General features: G+C 43.6%; 1 protein-coding gene across 1 annotated transcript in view; it reads left to right on the top strand.

The window, feature by feature from the left end:
- RIPOR2 (RHO family interacting cell polarization regulator 2) overlaps positions 1–25,561 on the top strand; it is a 51,850-nt gene that overhangs the window by 16,449 nt on the left and 9,840 nt on the right. Inside the window, exons 2-16 of the mRNA XM_057368329.1 lie at positions 1,714–1,840; positions 3,014–3,169; positions 3,802–3,880; positions 4,101–4,124; positions 5,134–5,187; positions 8,116–8,265; positions 9,179–9,242; positions 13,124–13,167; positions 14,416–14,541; positions 15,919–16,067; positions 17,135–17,264; positions 17,802–17,948; positions 19,280–19,969; positions 22,293–22,477; positions 24,223–24,391. Of these exons, the coding sequence (XP_057224312.1) occupies positions 1,714–1,840; positions 3,014–3,169; positions 3,802–3,880; positions 4,101–4,124; positions 5,134–5,187; positions 8,116–8,265; positions 9,179–9,242; positions 13,124–13,167; positions 14,416–14,541; positions 15,919–16,067; positions 17,135–17,264; positions 17,802–17,948; positions 19,280–19,969; positions 22,293–22,477; positions 24,223–24,391 (2,294 nt within the window). The remainder of the gene's footprint in view (positions 1–1,713; positions 1,841–3,013; positions 3,170–3,801; positions 3,881–4,100; positions 4,125–5,133; positions 5,188–8,115; positions 8,266–9,178; positions 9,243–13,123; positions 13,168–14,415; positions 14,542–15,918; positions 16,068–17,134; positions 17,265–17,801; positions 17,949–19,279; positions 19,970–22,292; positions 22,478–24,222; positions 24,392–25,561) is intronic.

The raw sequence follows: 25,561 nt of genomic DNA, 5'->3' as shown, positions 1-25,561 counted from the left end.
ATGTTCCTGACAAAGCAGCTCCTTGGGCATTTCAGTCTCCTCAATAGAGAAGCAGTAGCTCACCATGGCACCTACGGCCACCTCAAAGAGTATTTGCCCAGCTTAACATTACAAATTAAATATAMCTGAGCAGTGCACAATGTTTCCCCACGTATTTGCTTTCTGCAGTGAGTGTTTGCCGTGCAAGCACCACGTAGCTGTGGTGCTTATCATTAATAAATATGTTCAGTTGTGAAGGCTCACAGTGTAGAGCTCTGGCTTTCACAMGTGGCTGCTTTTTTGGGCACTTGCAATCATTCCTCATCTGTGGGGATGAGAGGGCGATTTGGACTCGCTGTCACCCCCTCAGCCCTGTAGGTCACAGTCTCACAGAACATCAGCTCATCGCCTGCAGGCAGCTCCAGTCCCTGACAGACCATCCTGCTTCGTTACCAAGCTCATCCCTCAGCCCAGCTATTGGAGTGAAATGAACTGGGGGCATGGGGCAGGCTGGGTCGAGCTTTTAAAATAGATGGAAAAAATCTATTAAAACCCCTTTTTCATTTTCTGTCAGGTTATTTTTAAACTGGCCTGGTTTCTCAGTCCATTTCACAGCACARTGTTGTRTCATCAGCCAARCTGACATCCCAGAAAGGATGGAGGTGGTGAGAGGATGGGTCCTGCAGGACRGTGGAGCTGGTGTTTTGCAGCACCYGCTGACSAGTGCCCTCTTCTCCAGCATCCCACTTTCCTTCCTGCTCCCTGCCCTTCTGCCCGGCCTGTGCTGGCAGCTCCTCACAGATCAGTGAGGCCATTGCTCTTGCCAGAGCAGCACAAAACCAAGGCAGCAGAAAAATCAATTTAATTGTCTGCCAAGGGCAGAGACAAGAAAAACAGTGGATTAAGGGGGAGAGGAAGATAGAGGCATCCCCCTTTTCCCTTGTGGCAGCAGATAGAGTTGCTGTGAACCGTAGCACTTCTTTGCTATTTATTTGTGGATGGATTGAAATCATGTGAGTTTGGTGCAGATGCCAAGCTGGGCATTGGAAATGAGCACACAGAGGGCAAGGGCTTCCTCCCTGCTGCAGCCCCCCCGGACACATGAAATGCAGAGCACACACTGCCTGGAGCTTGTTTATTCCTCTCTCTTCACAATGGAGAGCATCCCTCTCTTACCACAGCACATCATGGCTGTGCATGCACCCACTGCCTGCTCCTTCTCAGCAGCCCCTGGGCTGAACAGCCATGGGAGCAAAGATCAAAGGAGAGCTGCAGGGCGTTCATGCTGTATCAACCCCTGTTTTAAAATTATTATTATATGTGATCACACTTCACAGTGATGGTGAGCACCTCCTAAGAGCTCCCATAATAATTTCTSGGAGAGATTGAGACACTGGGGCTGGGGGTGAAGCATACCAGGCATGGCAGAAATCGGGGATGGCATTGGGATAATCAGACTGAAGCATCTGGTTCTAGTCCCACATCCAGTCCCTCTTTGTGTCTCTCGTGCATTTTCAGTAGACCCTGGGCTGTAAGTCAGAAGTTGAAATAGGACTGTTTTGGTTTCAAGTGGGGATGGATTGGCAATGCAAGCAGATTTGTGTCCTGGCTTGCAGCMCCTTGCGGGGTTCAGGTACCCCTTAATATCACTGGTGAACACCAGGCTGTCCGGCCTCACCGCCTGCCTTTTACTGTGACTCCATCATCACTGACATGCTTTCTGTTGTTTTTCAGGAATATCTCCAAGGCTCCCTGAAATCATGTCAATAGGATCACATTCATTCTCCCCAGGAGGTCCTAATGGGATTATTAGAAGCCAGTCCTTCGCTGGCTTCAGCGGGCTCCAGGAAAGACGGTCCAGGCAAGTGCCTTTGCTTTCTAAGGGGAATTTTGAAATCAGGCCATGAGGGAGCCCTGGGCTTTAGGGTACAAAGGGAGAAAGGAAGTGAGAAAGGACTTCTTTCTCTCTGACTTGCCAAATAAATTGTCCTAGGTTGAAATGTCTCTATATACTGTTTGTATAACTAGGCTGTTACCGTCTGCYTGTTTGCCTCTCTCCCATCAATGCAGGGCTTCCTCACGTGCCTCAGAGCTGTGAGAGAATTTCAGAGAATCATTTTAACTTACTGACTTATGCAGTGATCTTTTCAACATATGAAATGTGCAGGTACATGATACACTTCCACCACCCCCAGATTAAGACCACTGCTGCCTAAATGAGTTTTCTCATTGCTACACCACTAAGAACTCAAAACAAAGCTATTTCTCTGAGCTTGGCTGCAGAGCCTTTCTGTGTGCCACTCTTTAGCTTAGACAGGATTTAGGGYTTCGAGTCAGGCATGCCCAAGTCATGCAGCCCCTGATGTTCCCAGAGGCTGCTTTACAACTRATTTTAACTTGAGCAGTCTCCCAGTGCCAGACCCCCAGTCAGCACCTGAGAAAGAGCAGCAGGCAAAGGCTTTCCTCCCATTGTCAGCCCAAGTAGTGATGGTTGTTAGATGCTGACCCACTGCCAGCAAAGTTACCAAAGAGGTGCCTGTATGCAGCACAACTGTCCTCACCTTGCCACACAGTCAATATTCAGGATCAGTGGTTTGATGCTATCCTCCAGRAACACTCTTAACCAAACCCCAACCTTCCTTAGGAGCCGCAGGTTTACTCCTGAGACAATCTGAGCACCCCTTTCCTTTGAGCACCTGGATGTAGCTSAGGCCCCTCATGGGCTCTCTAGTGTGAGTTAGGACAGGCATGGTATAAGACAGAGAAATGTCTGATGAGCCTCAGACTCGGCCTGGCATTTCCAGGTGAGCATTTGTGTCTTGGGAAGGCAGTGGGCACATCAAAATCTAAAAGTGTATGTCCCGGGCTGCTCAGACTCTTAACCTGTGAACAAATGCAGTCCTTTAACTGGCAGGCATAGAAGCAGATTCATTTTTGCTAGCAGAGGTAATATCAGAWGATTTCTTCAAGCTACACTCCTTTGAGACTTCTATGATTTATAGGGATTTCTTCTTCTTTGATGTTCATTTTGCAGGTGTAACTCCTTTATTGAAAATTCCTCTGCGCTCAAGAAGCCCCAAGCAAAGGTGAAGAAAATGCATAATTTGGGCCATAAGAACAGCACCACGCCCAAAGAACCCCAGCCTAAAAGGATGGAAGAGGTCTACCGAGCCCTGAAGAGAGGCCTGGAGTAAGAGCCTTTGTCCTGCTTGTTGATTGAAGCTTTCTGTGACATTTTAGAGCCTAGAGARATAACAACAGGGATTGTTCCTCATAAGAGATGAACCTCTTGAAGTCTGGATTGTGACACTTAGGATCTAAAATATTTGTATGGGAAACAGGAGCAGAGGAGGCAGATTCCCATTTCCATTCACATTTTGAGAAAATCTCCCAAAGTCTGGATTTCAACATTAGATTTTCTTTTCCTTCTGAGTTTCCTAGAGTACTATCAAAGGCTTGTATTGCCTTTCAGATAACATCCCAGATGATAAGAGGGTTTTTATCAGCCAGATACAGGGGCAGCGACTGGAAGGCACCAGCCCATAAACTAAGCAGCAGATTAGCTTACTCAAAACTGGTTGTTCAGTGTAAAGAGAACACCAAGCAAGCTCTTATACACAGTTAAATAAGTGGACTCCTATTTATTCCTGAAAAGGCAGCAGGGAGCTGCTTTTAGGAGAGATCAACGTAAATGAGTTTTTGTCTGTAAACACACCCAGTGAGAAAAGCCATTTGTCAGACAGATTTTCTCTTAGGATGGTCATCAGCCAGCTCGGTATGTGCTGCAGAGCTCACGCGTCGTTCTCTGGTTTGTGTTTGCAGTGAGTATCTGGAAGTTCACCAGACAGAGCTGGATAAGCTGACTACTCAGTTAAAAGACATGAAAAGAAACTCACGCCTGGTACGTGCCACGCTTTTCCATCGTGTGGATGCACAGTGGCCTTCTTGAGGTGCTGGAGCAGCCAGGGGATGGYAGTGGGATACAGGGAATTTGCACTGAATGCTCTTCTTCCCTTCTAGCCCATGGTCTTGTTAGTGATTTCTGTTGACTGTCAAACATTACTTTCTCATGGTGCTGTTGTGYTGCAAATTTAATCATCACTTTGTGTTTTCTGTTGCAGGGAGTCCTGTATGACTTAGATAAGGTATGTCACTCCCTTTACCCTCATTTTATAAGGAAGCACTAATATCTGTGTAGTATACATGAAAACCTCTCTTAGAGGGATTTGCTTGCCCTGCCAACACCTGTATTTTCAAAGGAAGAAGTCCCACTTCCCTCCTCKTCCCAAGGGCTCTGGTATTGCCCACTAGTGCAGCATCAAACACAGTTTGCTCACCAATCTGGCATTAAATGTACCCCACCCACCTTTTTACTAAGGTCTGCCAGGTCAAACTGGCTCCGGGATGGACACAGGCAGAGAAACAGACCCCTGCCAGGGAAGGAAGGAAGGAAGTGGAGGAGAAACTTCCTTTTTATATCAGCTGACAGCCATTAAATCCATTCCCCTGTGCAGCTTCTCCCAGTGAGCTCCAGTCAGATGGGGGCTGGCAGGGATATGCCGGGGGCTGGGGAAGAACTAGGTCAAGCTCCAGTTCATTTCTGCTCCTGTCAGTTCTGAAGAAGGAAAAGCTGAAAATATGTTCCTGAAGGAAAAAAAATTGGGTGAAAGAAAAGAAAAGCTTTCAAAAATATTTCCTGAACAAGTCTGACACTTCATTTTCATTCAAAATGCCAAGCTTGGGTTTACTCTAAAAACCAGCTTGCTAAGGGAGAGAATGGATCTTGAAATGCAAAACTGAATCAATGTTAATACAGGATTTTTAAGTACTGAAAATACTATTTTTTAACCAAAAAAAACCTCTGATTAATTTTATTTGGGGTGTTTTAATATAAGAAAAACCTAGAGAAGTCCCATCACATAAAAACTCCTTTTTATTTAAAAATATGTATTACATACAGACGTGAAGGAGCTCCATTATCAGCAGCAGTTTAACCATAGTASGGTGGGACAACTGATTCCAGATTCATGGTCAAGGAAATCCTCTGTGTGTTAAGGAGCATCTCAGATCCAGGGGGACTAGCAGAGCTGGCATGGCAGTRTCTTACTGATTTATTTAAATGTGSCTCACCCTCTGCCTTTTYCTTTCTTTCAGCAAATCAAAGCAGTCGAGAGATACATGAGAAGGCTGGAGTTCCACATTAGCAAGGTAATGAGCTCTCCTATCATCTTTCTTCTGCATCTGTTGCTATATTATTGAGGAAACAAACCCTTGGCCTCCTTCTACCCCTTTGTGTTGGGGAGGCCGCTCCCAGATTTGGTGTTTTGTCCATGATAGGCTGGTGGTCAGAGCCAAAGAAAGGGTTTCCACATAGACCCCCAAGGACCAGCCATGCCCAAGACACTCCCAGATGCTTTTAGGTACAGAGGGAACATAGGGTTGGAGGCTTGCTGGGGAAAATCTATCTCACAGCATGCTTATTGTCAGGCTTTAGGTAGAAAGAGCGTTGCATCTGAAAGCAATTTAATTCAGCAGTTATCTCTAGCACACACAGCAGCTAGTTTGGATTTATTCCTGGATTTCACTGCTAATGCTTTTGCTGCGTGGTTTGGGGCTTACATCCACTTGAATGCATTGGTGAGAATATTCGGTGGAGGTACTTGTGATTTACACTAATACGTCTTAGAGCTGGACAGAATCCATGGCATGTATTCTCCTATTTATAAACATATCTGCTAGTGATTAGTTGCCTTTTTAAGCCTGACAAAGGAATGAATTAYTTTTGACAGATGAAATGTCTTTTGAGAGTCATTTGAAAAGCATTTGTGCAGCTTCAAGTCCTCTAATTATGACAACCTATCCAAACCTTTTAATTTCAGTTTTCCCTTTCTCTTGGGGACAAAAATAAAAATATAAATCATGAGGTGATAGACTGAGATTTTGTTCCCCAAAGCCACCTACTCTCGCTGGCAACATGAATGGCAAAAATTAGTACTTGAAGAACATTTCCGTTCAAATCCTTCCCACTTCAGCCTGCTCAGAGCTAATGGTTACTGGGTTTATAATAAGAGTGAAAAGCACCAAACGCAGGAGGCACCGCTGGTCAGTGTTCTCAGGCTTGTGGAGTACATGAGTTCACTTTCTGTAACCCACAGCAACAGAGACAAAAGGAACGGAGTGTGTGGCATTACAGCCCACAGGCTTGAGCAGGTGGAGAAACATCATTGTTTCTACTCACAAAGAAGATTTTTTCAGTGTTTAATCAGGGCCACAAAGGTGTCTTCTGTCTTCTACTTTTGCTCTGTAAAGAAAGCAAAGCAAGGAAAATGGGATGCACCACAGCAGATCCCATGTCCTTGGGGAGCAGATGAGCATGTCCTAGCCACACTCACATGGGCAGGAGCAGAATGTCAGTCCTGGACCAAGGCTCCATCCTGATGTCAGAAGTARATACCAAGTGACAGCTTTTTATAGTAGCTGTCCTTAGTTTGCTGGCTTGCAAGAGAAATGGGAGTGAGTATGACTGCAGAAAGCTTTTTTTTTGTAACTTCCAAATGGCAAAATGCTACCTTTGTCTTCATCACCTTTTGCTGAATTCCTTCACTTTGCAAAGCATTTCATATTTTGGGTAGGGTACCTTCAAGTCAGAGGCTTCAGCCACCAGGTATCCAAGGTAGCCTTGTAAAAATTGACCTAAGGCTTTGAAGACATCAGGAAGACAAGTCCCATTCCAAACAAATTAGCAACAGCACTTTTTGTTAGAGGTTAAGCAGGCTTGGAAAATGGGATTTGAAATATGCCTAGATTGTCACATCAGGCTCATCTCTAATGCAGCAATACAAAGTCATAGACTGATAAAGCCAAGGTGCTGGATGCTTTCACAGAGAGAAATTCTGCAATGAAAATCCATTACTGAACAGGAGCATTGTGGGACACAGGSTGATCACTTGATTTCAAAGATAACATGGAAAGAGTTATTTTAGGTAAAATCCAAATATCATCCTACTTTAGGAGGGACATCAGAAGTAGAAAGAAGAGACAGCTTCTTGCATTYCTGTCCTCCTCATCCTGATAGTCAGGTTAGAAAACCCACTGCTTCTCTGATAGATTTAGTTTATAAACTAAAAATACAAACCACTATGTATAGCTGGTGTGTGTATACAGATAGATAAATAGACACACACACACACACATATATATATAAATATATATATATATATATATATATATATATATACACCAGCCTTTACCACTGTAGACGCTAAATGAACAACTCAGATGGAGTAAATGTATACATTCAGTGCAGGGATTAGAGGGAAAAGGGAAACCAAAGCATGAGATATGCCTGCTGAAGCTAGATCCAGGTGAGACTTCAGTGTGTGACTACGTTTTGCAAGATTTCCAGAGTGCTTACAAAATGTTGGGTCCCTAAGTTATGTCAGAGGAGTGTAAGAAGATCACTGGGGAATTATGTAAATGCTTGGGGGGGCTGAAGTTTGAAATAGTCTTTTAATTTGACACCAGCTGTCTGTAAGCCCTTCACTTGTGCTGATTCTGAGTATGACTTGCAGTTTCTGGAGGATGGACATTAAGGATTCAAAATATCCCTCCCAGCTTCCARTACTACCTGTTAGTCAAATATTGCAACAGCCTTGATCCGTGGCCATTAGGGAGCTAAAGCCACTGCTGCCCATTTAAATGTGCCATTCATTTACCCCTTCCAGTCTGATTTGGCAGTTTGGGCATTGCAGTTGCTTTTTAAAGAGCTCTTCTACGCTGAGATGTTTGGGAAGCTGGCCACATTCCTGCCTCACCATTATGAGTATATGGAGAGTACAGTTGTGCTCTACCCTATGGAGAGGATGGGAGTAGCAGTGCTTGAARGCATGCAGGGCAAGCAGGTGAATTGCTGGCATCTGTTGTTGCTCTATTGAGATTTTTGCAGTGAAAGTTATTTTCATCTTGTGTTTCTTTTCCATAGACTGCAACACTACCACACCTTCATTTCCTCGGCCCCTCCATTGGATATAGTGGCTTGACTGAGTTTTCTTTTAATACAAATGGCTTCATTGTGTTGGTTTTATTTTGCTGGGTTTTCCGGGTTTTTTTYCAGTACACTTTCCTTGTTCCCACTAGGTGGATGAGCTTTACGAAGCCTATTGTATCCAAAGACGTCTCTGTGATGGTGCCAGCAAAATGAAGCAAGCTTTTGCAATGTCTCCTGCCAGTAAAGCAGCTCGAGAGAGTTTGACYGAAATCAACAGGAGTTACAAGGAGTACACAGAGGTACATCTTCAACAGTTCATTCTTTTCACCCTCACACTGTTTGAAAGCCATGGGAACTTTACCTCTAATTACAGGGAGAGCTTCATCCAAACAGAGGAAGTAAAAGCAAAACTCAGCAAAGAAGAATTAGTATTTGTTTTTCTTYAGGTGAATGCCCAAAGATTAGATGGCCCAAAGAGTTCCTTGAAATAACAGTTTAGACTCTGTGAGAGCAGGTTATACCCAGAAACTGCAGCACAAGAGCAAAAGCACAAATCTGCTCCAAACCTACTTAAACTCCAGCTGCCTCCTTCCCACCTGSAGATTTAGGGATGGCAGGTTGACTGGAAACCAGGTGTGTACAGACATGTGCTGCATCCTACCTGTTGTACTTGCTGTGATAAAATCTATTTTATTAAACAGGYACTGGATGATGAACAACAGCCTAATAGTGTTGCAAACATCCTGGCACACAAGCTGTGTCAATCTTCCAAAATCTGAAAGAAGAACTGGAGARGTTCTGATATCCACCTCCCACAGTCTTTTTTCTTAATGTAGTCCATGTTTCTTGRGAGATTAAATCATGCTGGGAGCCACTTTGGCACAGAGCTGCTGCTGTTGGCACATGTCTTGGCTGGAGAGGACCAGAACAGTGACCAGGTTATGCTCCAAGGGCCACAGCTTCCCTTTGCCATCCAGAGGATCAGCATGCAGTGGCAGAGGAGAACTGGTGTTGCACTCAGTGTCAGCAAAGCATGCATAGTTCAGCTGCCATTTTTAGGGCCAGACCTAGCTAAACAACAAGAATGGCTCTGAGATTGATTTTATTGCAAAATATCTTTCATTTGCATAACAGAATCTGTCCTTATAAAAACAGACCTTAAAAAAAAAACAAAAAGCTTATCTGATCTCACTGTTCTCTTTTCCAACACAGAACATGTGTACCATAGAAGCAGAGCTGGAAAACCTTTTGGGGGAGTTTTGCATCAAGATGAAAGGTAATTGCCTTTTCACCTTTACCGTTTTTCTCCGAAAGAGTGGCAGTTGCTGCACACATGGGTGAGGGTATCAAGATGTGCTGTGTAACATTTATTTATGACAGGTGGGGCTTCCCACCCCCCACACACACCCCTGAACCTTCAAAACTCCAGCTTAGACCCCTGCCTACTGGAAAGGATCACAGAAACAGGAACATCAAAGCTCACAGAGAGACTTTCTGAGATTCTGCTTCTTGCATTCTGAACTAATTACCTCCCACAAAGACTTCTCCCAACAGCCAAAGCAATTTAGTTTCGAAGGCTGCTGTACTTTTTGCCTCTATTTCAGTAACTTTTTGAGAAGGTGACTGGGAAATTATGTGAATATCCATGGAGCTGAACTTGAAATTCAAAATGCCTTCTTAATTTGACATCAGCGATTTCTAAGTCCTTTACTTTTGCTAATTGTGACTGATACTATTTTTGACCAAACATAAAAAAAATCAAAAAGCTGGGGATAATTTTCCTGGATAACTCTGTGAGGGCATTCACCTTTCCATTTTATTCCTTGTCTTTGTGACAGAGGAATTTATGGGTTTGAATAATGGAATCAGTTTTATCTGAAGCCTCAGTGGATCAAGTATTGCTAATGCTGTTATCCCTTTAAGACTCTATGTCTTAGAGAAGAGATTGGAGGAGGATATCTTTTTTGCATCTTCCGTCACTGGCATGAAAATAGTTCTGTAAAACAAAATCAGCATCTAAATATTCATGAACTCCTAATTCTTCACTTGAAATCTTGCCATTTAAAACATCCACAGTATTGCTGGTGGAGTTTTGAGAGCTCACAAATCTCATACGAAGTTTTCATTATGCCTGCCTTGTTGTTTCCTTTGACTGCATTGCATAAAATTAATCTTCATCTTAGATTAGATTAAATTAAAATAGCTATTCTGTGCTCTCATATTAGAGAAAGCAATTGCAGCAGCTGTTGGACTTCTCCTAGCTCCATCCCTCAGGTTTTAGATGAACACACAGAGACTGAGCCAGATGTTTCTGTACAGAAACCCACAGCAGAGCCACAGTGTGGACATGCTGAATGAAATAATATCACAGCGTATACAAAGGGATTTGYCAGCTCCCTTGGAGCATTCCTTACTTGCTGTAAATGCAATGCCAGTTCCTGAMAGCAGGACGTGTTGCAGGAAGTGTCACGGTGTCACAAAGGCTGGGCTGAAGAGGTCTGGCCCTTTCTCTTTTGAATGCCAAATCCTGTGGCAGAGCTCAAGGGCTCTGCAGAAGGCAGGTACTGCACTCACCTGTGGGAGTGGAGCACAAACCACCAAAAGCTGCTGCTTCTGAACACAGTTTGCACCACACAAAGAAGCCCAAATTCAAAAACAGCAAAGAGAAATACCCTATTAAGTATTCTCTAATYAGGGCATCTGAGATTTCTATCTAGATGGTTTTCCCTCGGAATAGGAATCCTGTAGGACAATCCAGCCATWGCTATTGCTAAGGCTTGCAACAATTCTAGCACAAAAGCTTGCAGATTGCACAGCAAGTTTCCCCCTCAAGTTATACTACAGCATATCCAGCTAACTTTAGGATCTAATTTAAAATCAAAGCATTCCTCTMCCCAAAGCTTATCTGTTCCTAGCCATTCCAGTGAAAGTTATTTTTATTTTGTGCCCTCTGTCACTTACACTGAAAGCAAGCCAACCTACACAGTGCTGTCAGGAAGCAGGGGAGCTGCGCAGTGCTTTAATGACTGGTATTTAAAGAAAACAAAAAGACTAATCATTTTTCAAAATCAAGATAATAAATGTGCCAGCAGGCTTAGATAACCAATCAGGATTAACCAGTTGTTGAAATTTACCAAGGAARTCAAATGTGGAAGTTCCTGTATGGAATTTGCATGTCCTGTTATGATGTCCAGGGAAGTGCATTTATGGCTGTTTGCAGTGCCAGAACAGCAGGAGGTGAAAAGCCCAAATGTTTCACTCAAGGCCCTGGTACACCAGTGGCTCTGTGTCACAGAGCCACCTCCAGCAGCCACGGTCCAGGAGTCCAGCACTCCACACACCAGCAGAGTTGCATGTGCTGCATCCGCTTCAGGTGGCCCTGCCCCCTTCCCACAGCCACGTGATGACCCTGTCCCCTAATTACTTGTGCTGACCCCCCAGGAGCAATCTGCTGTCTCGTCTGCATTACGAGCCCAGTGCTTTTACAAAGGTGTGATGTTTGAAAATGTATGGTAGAACCACTGGTTCCTGACATTTTGCAGACCCCAAAAACTTGTTTCCTGTGGAAGTACTCACGCCCTATTATCAAGTCAACCCTAAGCTCCTCTCTTCACCATGCTGAAAAGACTTGACCAGGGCCAGTCACAGCTCACAGACCTAGACATCCATATGGACTTTTAAGCTGGAGTTTCCTCACCCTTCCATCCCATCCACTAGGCAAAGAAAGGACCTTTTATTTTCCTCAGGTGCTTTTGGTGATGTGTCCCAGCAGAGATCAAATTCACTTATAAAAGCACACCTGGGGAGAGAGAAGCAATGGCAGAGTGCTAGTAATCTTAAATTATTTATAAACAGTAAATAAATTAGAAAGGAATTGGCAATATGAGCTCTGTGCAAGGGCCTCTCTGTTCTGCTAAACACTCAGATGAGCGAAGAAACCTCTTTTCTGGTCAGAGAAATCGAAGAGGCAGATAARCAGATCACAGGGACAGTCCATGACTCCATGCAGGGATTGAGTTGCTCTTACAGTACAGCTAGCAGGATTAATTAATTCCTGCAAATAAAGCCTGCACTAGGGTTCCTCATACTTGCCTTGATTATAACACACCCCTGTATGTTCTGTTGCAGCATTCCTTTCTCTGCCACAGGCTTTGTATGTGGCCTCCAGATGGTTTCTTTGGGCACTGCAACACCAGAGGCTTAGATTTAGGCTCACATGGCAAAGCTGAGTAAATTTTTAGAGCAAAAAAATAAAAAGCCATAGCTACACACTGAAGGAATCTGTGAGAAAGGMAAGGCTCCCTCTGTGGGAAAAACAACCTTTCTTTTTCCTGTAGAAATGCAGGTCAGCAGGCCAGGAGAGGGGTAGTAATTTCTCTGGGATTTCAGCGTGGTCCCTCAGGAAACTTTCATTTAATATGTAGAGTGCTAGTATAAAAATAGCATCATCAAGCCCTACCTTAAAAAAAACAAAAGAAAGCCCCAAAACCAAACATATATCACAAGTGCTTTGCTGTGCTGCTTCTCCCACTCTGGGGAAAAATGGGATTAATCTCGTGTTACAGATGTCAGTCATGTTTTGTGCAGCACTTACTATTGAAAGACACTCRGCTATTATGGGAATGATAATGTTATGGAAACTCCAAGCAGAAGGAGGCCCTGTTGCTTGCTGCATCTCTATGAGGATGTGAAAAAGGGAATCTGTGTTAAAGCTGGGTCGGGTTAGCAYTGAGCAGCACTCCCTGGTGCTCAGCAGCTCGCCCACACCTCGCCACAGGCAGGGCTCTCAGCTCAGAGTCTGAGGCCAGGTGACATCAGGAAGCTGTTACTCCTTTTTCTAGAATTATTATAGATAAGGAAACTTAAAGCTCTCTTAGGGAAAAAGCTGTAAGGTGTAAATCTGTCATGTGCAAGAAACCACAGCCTAATGCATTTTATATGAAACAAAGAAGAGAGAAAATTAAGATGGGGGGCCGTCTTGGTTTGGAGGGTGCGCAGGCAGCAAGAGGAGATGTAATGGGGAGCTGCAGGAGGCTGTTGCTCTCCTGTCCAAGTGTGGCAGTGGTGGCCCTGGGCACCCCACTGCACCCCACTTCTGGCTCAGCTGTGCTCTGCAGCCCAGGCCCTCCACAGCCCCTGTGTGTCTTTCCTTCTCAGGTCTGGCTGGCTTCGCTCGGCTCTGCCCAGGAGATCAATATGAGGTATGTCTGCATGGGTTTATTGCTTATTTAATAGCAAAAGAATCAAAAGGAGGGCAGATTTCTGCTGCTTTTTACATCATGATGAATAAAACCTTTTCACATCAACTCCTCAATAAACAGCTGTTACTTTTCCTTTATGTGCTCTGAAAAACCTTGCAGTTTTCTATATGTCAGAGCATCTGCCAGAAGATCTATATTTTACATTCAGAGAACTGGGTGATGGCTATTCAAAGAGCTATGAGCTTTTTCTTTTAGCTTTTAAAAATCTTATTTGTGACAATAAATTCTAATTCTCCTGGAGAAAAGCATATGACCTATCCCCTGCACAAAGGGCAAATGGAACACATCCTTGCAATCATCCTTTACTGAATGCATAGGCTCTACTTCATCGAASAGCAAAGTAGCAGAAAGACCCTGAGTAACCATTTCTCGAGAGCCAGATGTTACCTGCTGCGAGGCTGCTTCAGGATCTCTGCTCWTTGCAGTGTTTCAGCAGAGAACATCAGGAGCATGTTAATTAGAGATGGATTAAAATAAAAGCCTCCAGCTCTACCAGAACAGAATTAATCCTGCAAGAAATGTGCAGTGGGTTGATAGTGGATCCCCCCAACCAGTACTTCCTAGCTGCCTCAATCATAGATTCRTTTGTTCCCCCTCTCATTCCCTGTGATGAATGACTCCTGCTGCTCTCACTCCTACTTCATCTGCAGGGCCAGTTACTTGGTGCAGGTGTCTCCCAGCCAGCCCAAAGTGATCTTCCTGTTCTTGATGCTTGAAATTCGGTTACTGCACTATGGATGTCATTCATTCCCATCATCAGACAGCCAAAACCTCCCAGCTGGGGAACTCTCTGATGGGGAATGGCTCACCTGCCTGGGAAGGCAGCAGATCCAGCAAGTTGCAGATGTTAGGAAAAGCCACAGGTGCTTTCATCCTGCCCTCCCAAATCTCCCTTGCCCTGCCACTTTCCCWGTAAATAGAATTAAATACTTTGTAGCTTTGTTATGACCAATCAAGTTATATGAAGTTGAAAGCCTGGATGAGGGGTGCACTACCAAAAGGAGTAGCTGAAAGATAKAGATCCTCCAGGACAGACTTTTTCCTTCTAATCAATGAGAAGCAGAAGGGCAGCACCTACGCCAYTAACTCTTCCAGCTTTTCTCAGACACTTTCCCCAGTTCTGTTTCTGATATTTGTGCATCATGAGAGCAGATTTCTCAAGAAAATAAGGGGATTTTTCTTCTTTAGATTTTCATGCGTTATGGTCGCCAGCGATGGAAACTGAAAGGCAAAATAGAAGTGAATGGCAAGCAGAGCTGGGATGGAGAAGAGATGGTTTTCCTCCCTCTCATTGTTGGGCTGATCTCCATTAAGGTATGCCTGCTGACTCCTTTGMCTGCAAGCAAGGTAGGAGTCAAGAACCTGCCTTCTCATGCACCATCAGCAAAAACACAGAAGCAGATCATTAAACTCTTTGGAAATGAGTCATAATTAGTATTTCTGACACATCTACTAAAGGGCTGTAGTATTGTCCAGTTTAGATACTRCGAGACTAATCAGTTTGTGAAAGCTGTGGGAGAGATCTTCTTCCCAAAAAAGGAGTCTTTCTCTCACTGTTCCATCCCTTCCTTGCCTCCACTCTTCCAAAACACAGTTTTGTCCTGGCTGAAAGTCCATATGTTTCCTTCCAACAAGCCTCCAACCTAGAGATAGCCATTCTCTGACCCCTGCCTAGAAATTGCTGCTAAAAAACATTTCAGATGTCTCTGGTTAGGCAGCTTTAACCAAAGAACGTCTTGAAAGTCTACGAGGAAATGGCCCATTTTAGACACTGCAAAGACTTTATGRAAAAGATGCAGGTGATTGCAAAACCACCAACAAAATAATCCCAAATGTGTGAGACAGTAGGTTTTCAGTGAAAGGCAAGTTGTGACACAGGGTGAGTCACTCTCYCCAATCTAACAACACAGGTTTAAGTTGAAAAGTTAGGGGAACACCTTTTTATAGTACTCAAGAATCTCAGTGTTATTAAGGTTAATGTATATATTCTCTTCCCTTTTTGGACTCTCTCCAAACACTTCCACATAAAAGGTTCAAGAACTGAGTTTCAAGCAAACAGTCAAAGGCTGGTTTGTGTAGGAGCTGCATATAGAACTGTCACTCTGAATTTCCAGGCAGATGTATTTCTAAATATGAATAGTGCTCTACTCTTACTGTAGCAACATATACGGAGGTGGTTCCCCAACATCAGATCTGTGGAAGTCCTCACCAAAGGCCATGATTGGTGAAAAYAGTTACATGATTCAGAGTTACTAGGAGATGAATATGTGGAAGAGTTCCCTTGGGAATTATTAATTAGACAAGTTATATCAGGAGATTCCCAGTCAGGAATTTGTCACAGYTGCTGAGAGACTGTTCTCACTCTTCCCTTGGGCTTAGAGTTAGTACAAAAGATCAAATACAAGATTAGACAGCCCCATGGTCTGAGCCAGTATGGCTGTTCTCTTCTGACACCTATAAAAACCATAAAGAAAACATGGAATCATGGTCATATGCCACTATGTTTTTCTTAAAAAAAAAAACAAAACAAAATCACCACCAAATCCCAGATTTTYTCCTTAAGTAATGCAACAATCATATTTTAGACCCTTTTAGCAAGGAGGCCAGAYCAGACAATCAAAACTATTATCATGGGATTAAGGATTGCAATGCCTTGTGTGGGCCTAGATRTCCTGTTCTTGTTTCTTACAGGTCACAGAAGTTAAAGGACTYGCTACTCATATCCTTGTGGGAAGTGTAACCTGTGAGACAAAAGACCTGTTTGCAGCTCGGCCTCAGGTGGTTGCAGTGGACATCAATGACCTTGGCACAGTGAAGCTGAACCTTGAGATCGCTTGGTAGTAAGTAGAACTTGTTGGTCAGTTGGTCAATCATTCAATCATTCAATCAATCAATCAGCTGTAAAACCAAAGAAAAAATGGTTCATCCATGTGGGTTGTTCTCTCCATATTGTTCCCTGCTGAGGAAGATTGGGAAGGATCTTCTCAGCACCAGGTTTGGTGCTGAGAAATTTTTCACAGTCAGCCAGTTTGCCTGCTTTTCCTGTGGTAAAGAGGGTTGTACCTAGTTTCAGCTGTTAAATTATGTTTGGTAAGTACTGACATTACAAGGCATGGGAAGTACTTAGTGGTATCTCAGAACTGCCTAAAGCTTAAAAAGGGGACATAATTGAGTGATTTTTGGGTTTGTTTTTTGTTTTGTTTTGTTTTGTTTTGTTTTTTTTTTAGTATTAAAATAAATAGTGTAAAAATCAGTGCTGATTTTTGGATTTATGCTAGTATAGCAAAGTTCAGGAGTTGGCCCATCTTTAAAAGCTGGACTTTAAGGTCTTCATGTACCACAAGAGTGATGGGAAATCTCCTGGTGTTCTTTATTCACACTGGTCAGCATAGGTGAGCTGGTAGCCTTAGGACACAAACCCAATTCTCAGTGTATTTTTATGAAATAAGTAAATGTTATTTCTGAAGCAGCATTGACACATTTAACTTTTACAATTGTGTGTGCTGTTTCTTGTAATGCAATAAACATGAAGCCAGCAATAACAGCTCCTGGTTTCCTTTATAATGCAACAGCTCTATTAATAGTTGAGCACCTTTTTCATTAGTATGTGTGACACTTGGCAGCATGAATCCAAGAGTACTTTTCATGTGAGAAGAATAACATCAGACTGCACTACATAAATGATTTCTGAGCRAACACTTTTATCAGAACCGAAAACCACACTTCTGAGACTGCTGTCTAATTAACAACGTTTTCTTTTAAACACTCCAGTTTAAAAACTTGTTACCTCTGGGTTTTGATGTGCTAATAAACCACCTTTTCAAAAATCCTTTCTATGGACCTGAAAGTCCCTCTTGCTCAGCCTAACAACCTTTTATTTTCTCCCCTCTCGCTTGTGTATCCATAGTCCCTTTGATGTTGAAGACTTGACCCCATCCACAGGAAATGTGAGCAAGGCATCTGCTCTCCAGAGGAGAATGTCCATGTACAGCCAAGGCACTCCTGAAACACCAACCTTCAAGGACCACTCATTCTTTGTAAGCTCTGTTTGGCTTCRTGTTTATGTAATGAGAAACCCTAGAGCAGTTCAAACACTGCAAACATTTCATTGCTTTACACGTCTAAGCTTTTTTTTCCCCTGGTTCCAGCAGGTTACCCTTATAAATACTTATAAAGCAAGTGCATTCCTAGCTGCTAATCCTAAAAGAAGGTGACTATGATCCTGGCATCTTTGAAACTATGTGGCAAATTAATGCATACCTATTCTTCTTGCCTGACTGCTATAGTACTTGAATAATCTTTAAAAAATGTGTTTTCATTTTGTAACAGTAGTTAAACAACCATTATAGCACAAGTATTTTTAAGTATCCTGTGATAAAATTTGCCCCTGTACCAAAGATATTCACAGGGTGTTCCTACATTTTGCATGAATCGAATTCTGAATGCTTAATCAGGCCATCTGTACAGAGATTAATTTTACAAGTGCTGCTCCCATGCCTGTAATTTAGTACTCTGCTACAAAGCATTCATTTAACGTGCCCTTCCTCACACCCTGTTTGCTTTAACTGTTGAAGAAATGGCTGCATCCCCTGCAAGACAGGCCAAAGTTGACAATCTTAGATGCTCTTCAAGACACTTTCTTTGACAAGCTTCGCCGCAGTCGCTCTTTTAGTGACCTGCCATCGCTCAGGCTAAGCCCAAAAGCAGAGCTAGAGCTATATGTGAGTCCTGGTTTTYGTTTGGTGAAGGATTTTTTCCGTCTCTCTGTGGCATCTCCATTCCCATGCATGCTTCGTGTGCTGCTCTCCGTCATAACTCACTCATTTTGCTGACTGATTAGAGGGCAGGGCATAACTATGAGCCCATGTGGCYCACATTAAATCAAAATTGCTCTCGGTTTCTACAGAGATAATGATCAGAAGTCAACTATCTGTGGGCAGAGAGCAGGGCAGGAGTATAAGCCAACAGTGTTCTTAAAAATCACCTGCTACACTGATTGACACTCTACATTTGCCTAGTAACATGACTTTCAGAAGCTGAAAGCACACCCATGTCAAGCGAAATAAGAAATAAACCTTTGGCTATGATTATGAGYAGTGAAAAAAGGCTGCTAATAGTACTGGGGAAAAAAATGCCAGTTTTGGACACTTAAACCTTGTGCAGCTTAACAACATGTGAGTGCCTACAGTTCTTTCCAGCAAATTGTCAGCAAAATAGTAGTTGCCTTCCATTTGAGCCATGTATTTCTGTGAGCTGGCCACATAACAAAGCAAGATCTGTAGGTCAGATAGGCAGGCTGACTCCTTAGAGTGATTTTTCCCCATACGTCAGTCAAAATACATATTTGTGTATTTATGCCTTGATAGTTCAGGAGTCTGTATAGGTTGATTTTGCTTCTTAAATGATCAATGTCCTGCTCAATACACCACCAATTTTACTGTCTCATTTCAGCAGAAACTCATGTTGGATGGGACTCCTGTATTGCTCCTGTCCAACAGTTGCTGGACACTGACATCCAAGCTACATGCAAAACATTGAACAAAAAGAAATAGCACAGTACAATCACCGTTAAACCACCATTTCACTAGAGAAACTTTTGAAGCAAACCATTACATTTTACAGATGCTACTTTAAAAGTCAGAAAATAAATAGAACAGAAATCTCTAATGGGAAGGAAAATGCAGATAAGGTGGCTTACATACAATGCCACTGGAAAGAGCCATGGTGCAGGAACTTGTGCAGTGCACTGGAAATGCGTCTGAGAGAATCTAGTAGGGTGAGCAGAATTCATGTGTCTTCTGATCACTTCCTAGAGCTCCCTATTTAGCAGAGAGATRCTGAGCGCAGGTTTTCCAGCAATTTTCCTGCTGAAATTGAGGAGCCATGCCAGGAAAAAGCAGAAGTTTGATTTGAAATACTTTTTTCCATCTCTTGAGTCTTGAATGTTTCTTTAATCTTTTTTTCTTTCCTTTTTCTTTCCTGGGCACATGCTGTATTTTTTTCCTTTTTCCCGTGCTGCATGAGAAACATTTTCTCCCTATTATCTTTTCAGTCAAATTTGCCAGATGATGTCTTTGAAAATGGGTCGGTGGCCACCGAGAAGCGGCCTCTTTCCTTCACTTTTGGTGACCTGCCTTACGAAGATGCCGTGCCCCCTGCCAATTCAGCAGAGTCCTCATCTTCTCATGTCAGCTCCAGCCCTGACATCACTGCGACCCCCACTCAGCACCAAGCCCTCGGGTCCTCCCAGAGCTCAAGCCTGGACTGCAGCAGCAGCGACTCCCGCAGAGACTCTGTCACTGAGCCAAAGGACCTGCTGTCCCATGGAGAGGGAGCGGTGGCTGAGAGCAAGAACACCCCAAGGGCAGCTCCTGAAGTTTGCCAAAAAATCTCTGATGCTGGGAGTGATCATATCTTTGTAGAAACAAGCGTCCCRGTGTCTCTGCTGCAGGACACGGATGAAGGGTCAGAACTCAAGCCCGTGGAGCTGGATACCTACGAGGGCAACATCACGAAGCAGCTGGTCAAAAGGCTTACCTCAGCAGAGACACCCCTGACCCCAGAAAGGCTGCCATGTGAGGGATCCATTAGTGGGGAATCAGAAGGATATAAGTCTTATCTCGATGGAAGCATTGAAGAAGCCTTACAAGGGCTTCTCTTAGCGCTTGAGCCACATAAAGAGCAGTATAAAGAGTTTCAGGACCTGGATCAAGAAGTGATGCATCTAGATGACATCCTAAAAGTGAGTACTTTTTCAGAAAATACTACCCTAAAGAAAATCTGAGCAGGTAGAATCTCTTCTCCTGCCTCACAAACATCMAAGTAGGCTTTCTGGAGAATGGTAGAATTCCCTGGTAGCGGTAGATGTACTCCTTCTTGGGGCATCCTGTCACAATGTTGCATTTTTTAACTTTTATCAGCAATGTGCTTATCATAGCCTTGTATGTTCAAGTAATGGATCTTTTATCAAAACCTGGGGGGAAGAGAAAAAGGTGCTATGACAGAAGGGTAATTAAATTATGCCCTTCTCTGAACGCTTTGTGAACCGTTGTGAATCACCACYTGTGAACCCATTGCTTGTGCCATGCTGGAGATCAAATATAGCCAAACTTCTGCCTTTGAAATCTATGAGTCACATCCTCAGTGRGTGTACTTTAGCATCTACCCCTGAACTCTGTGGAGCTGTGCAAAATTACACTAGCTGAGGATCAGGCCTTGTGGCCATAGAAGTTGAATTTTCTAAATTGCCAAAGGAATTTAGAAGCACAATCTCACTGAAGGTTGCCATCCCCATTGTCATCTAGGCTTCTTCTAAGCCTTTTCCTTTTTCCCTCATTCATTTTCATGAGARATACCCTGTCATTGCACCAAAAAGCACAGAAAAATGCTAAAAATCATAAGAAAAGGGGGTTGCATGTGTGTTGTTAATATGTTTACTGAGGATCACTGTGACTTGTTTCTCCCCATGGATAACAACTCATGACACATTACTGTGTATTTATGGGAAATAATCATTTCAAATGCTTCATATTCATATGCAAGTTGGTCTGCTAGTTATTTAAGCCTCATCATTCAAAAACATGGCTGAGGAGGAAGCAGGGAATCATTTATTCTTCTGCATTATCTTTTTACAAAGAAACTTTTTTAGCCTCCTTATTTCCATTGGTGTTTACAGCTGCATGGTACTTTCCCATGTTAAGTGCTTTTTTTGACAGCCTGCAGCCCCTGCTCCTTGCATTATTTTTTACTAGAGAGGTTCAATCAGACAAAGGTACCATTACTATTATTTTCTAACTTGGTACAAAGAGGTCAACTATCCAAAGGGAAGAAGAGCAATGGAGACTGTTTATTTAGACTGCTCTGAACAGAAGTTACAAACTGACAGACTTGGGATGGGGCAGAGAGGATGGATGTGTGCAGACAGGATTCCTGCACACTCGGAAGGGATGCCTCTTCCAGATCTGTTAAAGTCTGGGTGTCACTTTCTGTTCAGCTCACAGACTGACACTCAACATCACCAGCAACCATGCAGGGCTCCTCATGCAGAAAGCTTGAGCTGGAATCCTCCCTTGGCCATGTTAGATGAGCAGAGAAAATGGCCCACATACTGCTGTTTGCTTTTGCCTGAAGAAGCTGCTCTACCAGCCCTGAAGGAAACGGAAGCTGAAAGTATTGGGGCTGCACAAGAAGTGGGATACAGCATTCATCCTTATCACAGATATGTTGGGAAATGGAGTATGAAAGATGTTGAAGTCATTACACCAACCAATGGGGATGATCCCTCAAGCTACATTTGATTCTTCAGGATGACCCTGGAAGCAACTCTGTGGGAAYATCTGGATGAGTCACCACATACTTCATATTTTCATACTTCCTACAGCCATAGCAGGGTTTCYTTTGCATTTCTTCCCTGCAGTGAGGTGGGATGGTTTCCCCCTCTCTCTAATTTCTGCATTACAGTACTGCCTTTCTCTGCCACTTAGGAATCTGATGCCTTATTGGCTTTTCCTTGATAAGCCATTTGGATTCAAAGGCCACAAAAGTCCTCTCATTCCATTAATAAATGTGCAGATATGGGACCAAATTAATTCCTGGTTAAGGTCTGTTGGACTTACATCTGGAATAAATCATATAGTGCCATTGGATATGTATAAATTGGCTTCTGTAGYTAGAACAGCAATTAAGGAATGTGCCTTCCCCTTTCAACTTCCATTGCGTTAATTGCCATCATTCCTTTCGGAGAATGCCGAGAGMTGCGAAACTTGGATTCAAGAAGTACTTCTCATTTCTATAAAACACATTGAATTTTGCCTTTGAGGGTTTTCCTTTGGGGAAGAGAGTGGGTAGCATGATGAGGGGAGGAGGAATGGAAGAGTTTTCCCAATTCTCAGGCTTTGATTGTATATGCTATGAATATGAAGGCTTGAAATGAAACACCCAATAAAATGAAGTTTTTAAAATAAAATGAAGAATTTGAAGTTTTAAGCTTTATCCTTTATTTTTTTTCTTATCTTTCTGTAGTAGCTATTATCTGGGGTTTTCATTGGTTCGTTCTGCCTTTGCAGTGCAAGCCAGCAGTAAGCCGAAGCAGGTCCTCAAGTTTAAGTCTAACAGTTGAAAGTGCTTTAGAAAGCTTTGATTTCCTGAACACCTCTGACTTTGATGATGAGGATGGTGGTGGTGTGGAGGTTTGTAATGGTGGAGGAGGTGCAGACTCGGTATTTTCAGATACTGAGATTGAGAAGAATAGGTAAGTTGGTAGTACCTGCCAGCTGTGCTTACGCCAAACTGACACCCTGGCTCTTTGTCACTAACAGGGGATCCTGGTGCACAATTTATTCAAGGAAGACTGACTAATCCTTGATGAGTTTTAGGGTCAGAGGGCTCCCTGTGGCTGCTGCATACAAAATCTTTAGCTTCCAGGACCATTTTTTTCCCTGTTCAAATATATGCAATCTGTCCTCCAAAGGAGAAGGGTAAATTTAATTAAGCTGACTTCAATACTGGCAGAGCCTCTTCCTTGACATAGGTTTGGACCTGGCTTTCCTTGGATGTAATTACTAATTCCTCTGTGGTTTTTCCCCCCTCCCTTTGTCTTTTCTCTCTAGCCGAATGAGTCTTTGCAGTGGATTAAGCTTGTCAGTAACAATAACACAGGGCCAGATTTAAGCAGCATGATGTAGGTTTCCTTTGGAATGTAAGAGTGATGACTGGTACTCTGTTCATGGCCCTGCGTGTTACCTGCCCTTCTTTCATCACTTTTGGTCTTTCTGAGAAAAAAAAAAAAAAAAAAAAAAAAAAAAAAAGAAATCAAAAAAGCTGTGATGCTGTGCCGTGGCCTGCCGTTGTTGTGTGACTTTAAGATGCTGTGCTTCAACCATTAGATCTAAAAGCATGTTTGCATCCCGTGAGCTGACACGATGCCCAGCAGGCACGTAAGCGGCACTAGAGCTGGAAAAAAAGAAAGGAACACGGTTCCCTCACACSCTGCACTTTCCAAATGGGGAGTTGTGCTACTCACAGCTTGCTTAAAGCAGTTTGAGTGCAACAAGCAACCACCACGCCATTCCCATCATCTCATGTCCTCATTCCAGAATAAGACTTGGTGGGAAGAAAAGCTTGGGAAATTGTGTTGCTTGCTAAACTGGCACTCTGACCTCAGTCCATTCTGTGCTGATTTAAGGATCTAGCTTCAAYCAGTTAAAATAGAAATTAAAATTTCATTTTTTTCCCCTCTGGCTCATCCCCAGCCAGTGCAGATTCCCGCTTCCATTTTTAGATGTGTAAGTGTGTGACTCAGTGTAAAGATTGCAAGTGTTGAAACTTCTGAACTTGCAGCCAAACACACTTGCCATCTGGGGACTGACCTCAGGCTTTGCATTTAAACACAGGGAGGATCATTTGTACAGCAAGACAATATTGGAAATAATGATTTAAAACAGAGCCTTGCTCTACACTCTTACAGAAACAATTGGCAAAGTAAGCTGTACACATTGTGTCTAAAACAGCATATGAAAACATCATGTCTCRTTCTTCAGCAGTAGTTTTTCTTCTGCAATGAGCCTTAAATTTGGCAGCAGGAGGACTCTGAAAGCACAGAGCTGTTCTTAGGAGCTCAGTGTTTGGGAATGTACAAATTGTCACGGTGCTTTATCCAGAGCGACTGAGCAGGTGATTGGTCACAGATGGGAGAATGCTGTCACCAGAAAGGGACAGTAACCACGGGTTAACAAAGCTTGCTGTTGAGGGCATCACATCACTCAAGGCAAACCAGTCAGAGGACACATTTGTCCCCTAAATGGGTATGTCCCAGCTGCACCCAGCCAGGGCAGCCCTGCTCCTTTGTGATATGATGTGCTCATCACAGGTTTCTGGGTGCTTTCAGCTCTTCTGCCGTGCTCTCTGCTCATCACCGTGTGTGAGTGTGGGGTGGGTGTGTGTGTGCTGTGGCAGCAGCCGGCCCTGCACTGACCTCCTGCTCCTCCCTCCTCCCAGTTACAGGACGGAGCACCCCGAAGCCAGAGGCCACCTGAGCGAAGCCCTCACCGAGGACACGGGTGTGGGCACCAGCGTGGCCGGCAGCCCTCTGCCCCTGACCACAGGCAACGACAGCCTCGATGTAACCATAGTTAAACACCTGCAGTATTGCACCCAGCTCATTCAGGTACCATGCCTGCCTCATTCAGGGCACCTATTTTGAAGTCATTCCTTCCTGCAGCATTGGTACAGGCAGGCTGGCAAGATCAGCACTGTTCCCACGAGGCAGAGGAAGCACAGGGCTGGGATAGGCACCATGYTGGGGAGCCCCCAGCCATAAGCACCTCCATCGTTCCACCCTGGCCCGTTTCGGAGCAGACCTGATGTGTGAACTGTGGGGCACTTGGCAYGAGCTGTCCCCTGATGGGCAGGGCAGTGGGGGACAGGGCCATCCTCTGCTCTGGGTCACAGACACCTGCCAGCTTCTCTGGGGGGTCCTCAGTGGGATCATGTCCCCAGTTAAGGCAGCCCATGTCTTCAGAGGTAAAAACAATAAAAAAGTAGTCCTGTCCCCACTGTTTAACTGAGCCCCAGATGAGACTGCAGCATTCAAGAGCAGAAATTAATTTTTGCACGAGGCAGAGAGATTTTGTCTGCAACAGACACAGTGAAGGCAGCATGAGACAGCTCCCCTGGGACATCAAAATTGTCAGTTCATGCTCACAACTACAGAGATTTTTCTGTAGGTTTTTTTTTTTTTTTCAGAGTCCATCCACACGTGAATTTAAACATCCAGTAAGTGGGGGCATCAGGGTTTTCCTGGTGAATCAAAACATGCTGCAACTTCCCCTTTACAATTATTTTGCTCTTTCATCTTAGATATAATTAGCTTTATTTTCCCAAAGGCTCATTGGAGCAACAGAGAGCGAGTCTGATTCCAGCACCCTTAGCGCTGAGCTGGAAACTCTGCTGACTCACAGCTGTGAGAAAAAGGAAGGTTTTTGATTTCAATACAAGAGTACACAGTAAATACACAGCTGAGCAAGGTGAAAGGATTAATTAATTAACAAAATTAGTAAAAGCACTTAAGTAATTGATCAGAGCTGAAATGGAGTGGAGAAAGAGCAACCTGTGGTCTTCCTCTGTGCAGGGATGTCCTGAAATTCTACAGCCTTTGTTGTGGGAAAGTCAGACAAATATTATTTTCTGGCTTTAAGTCTTATGGTGATGGGTTTCTTTAGCTATGTAGAGTGTGTAATTCAGAAATCATTTATGCAAATGGCTATTTGGATACTCAGGTTTGGATCTGGATGCAGATATTGAAGGTATGGGCAATGATGAATATCAACCAGAACCA

This window comes from Malurus melanocephalus, unplaced genomic scaffold (genome assembly GCF_030028575.1).
Source record: "Malurus melanocephalus ecotype Western Australia unplaced genomic scaffold, MMel_1.1 scaffold_90, whole genome shotgun sequence".
Taxonomy (NCBI): domain Eukaryota; kingdom Metazoa; phylum Chordata; class Aves; order Passeriformes; family Maluridae; genus Malurus; species Malurus melanocephalus.
This window is presented reverse-complemented; position numbering and strand designations above follow the sequence as displayed.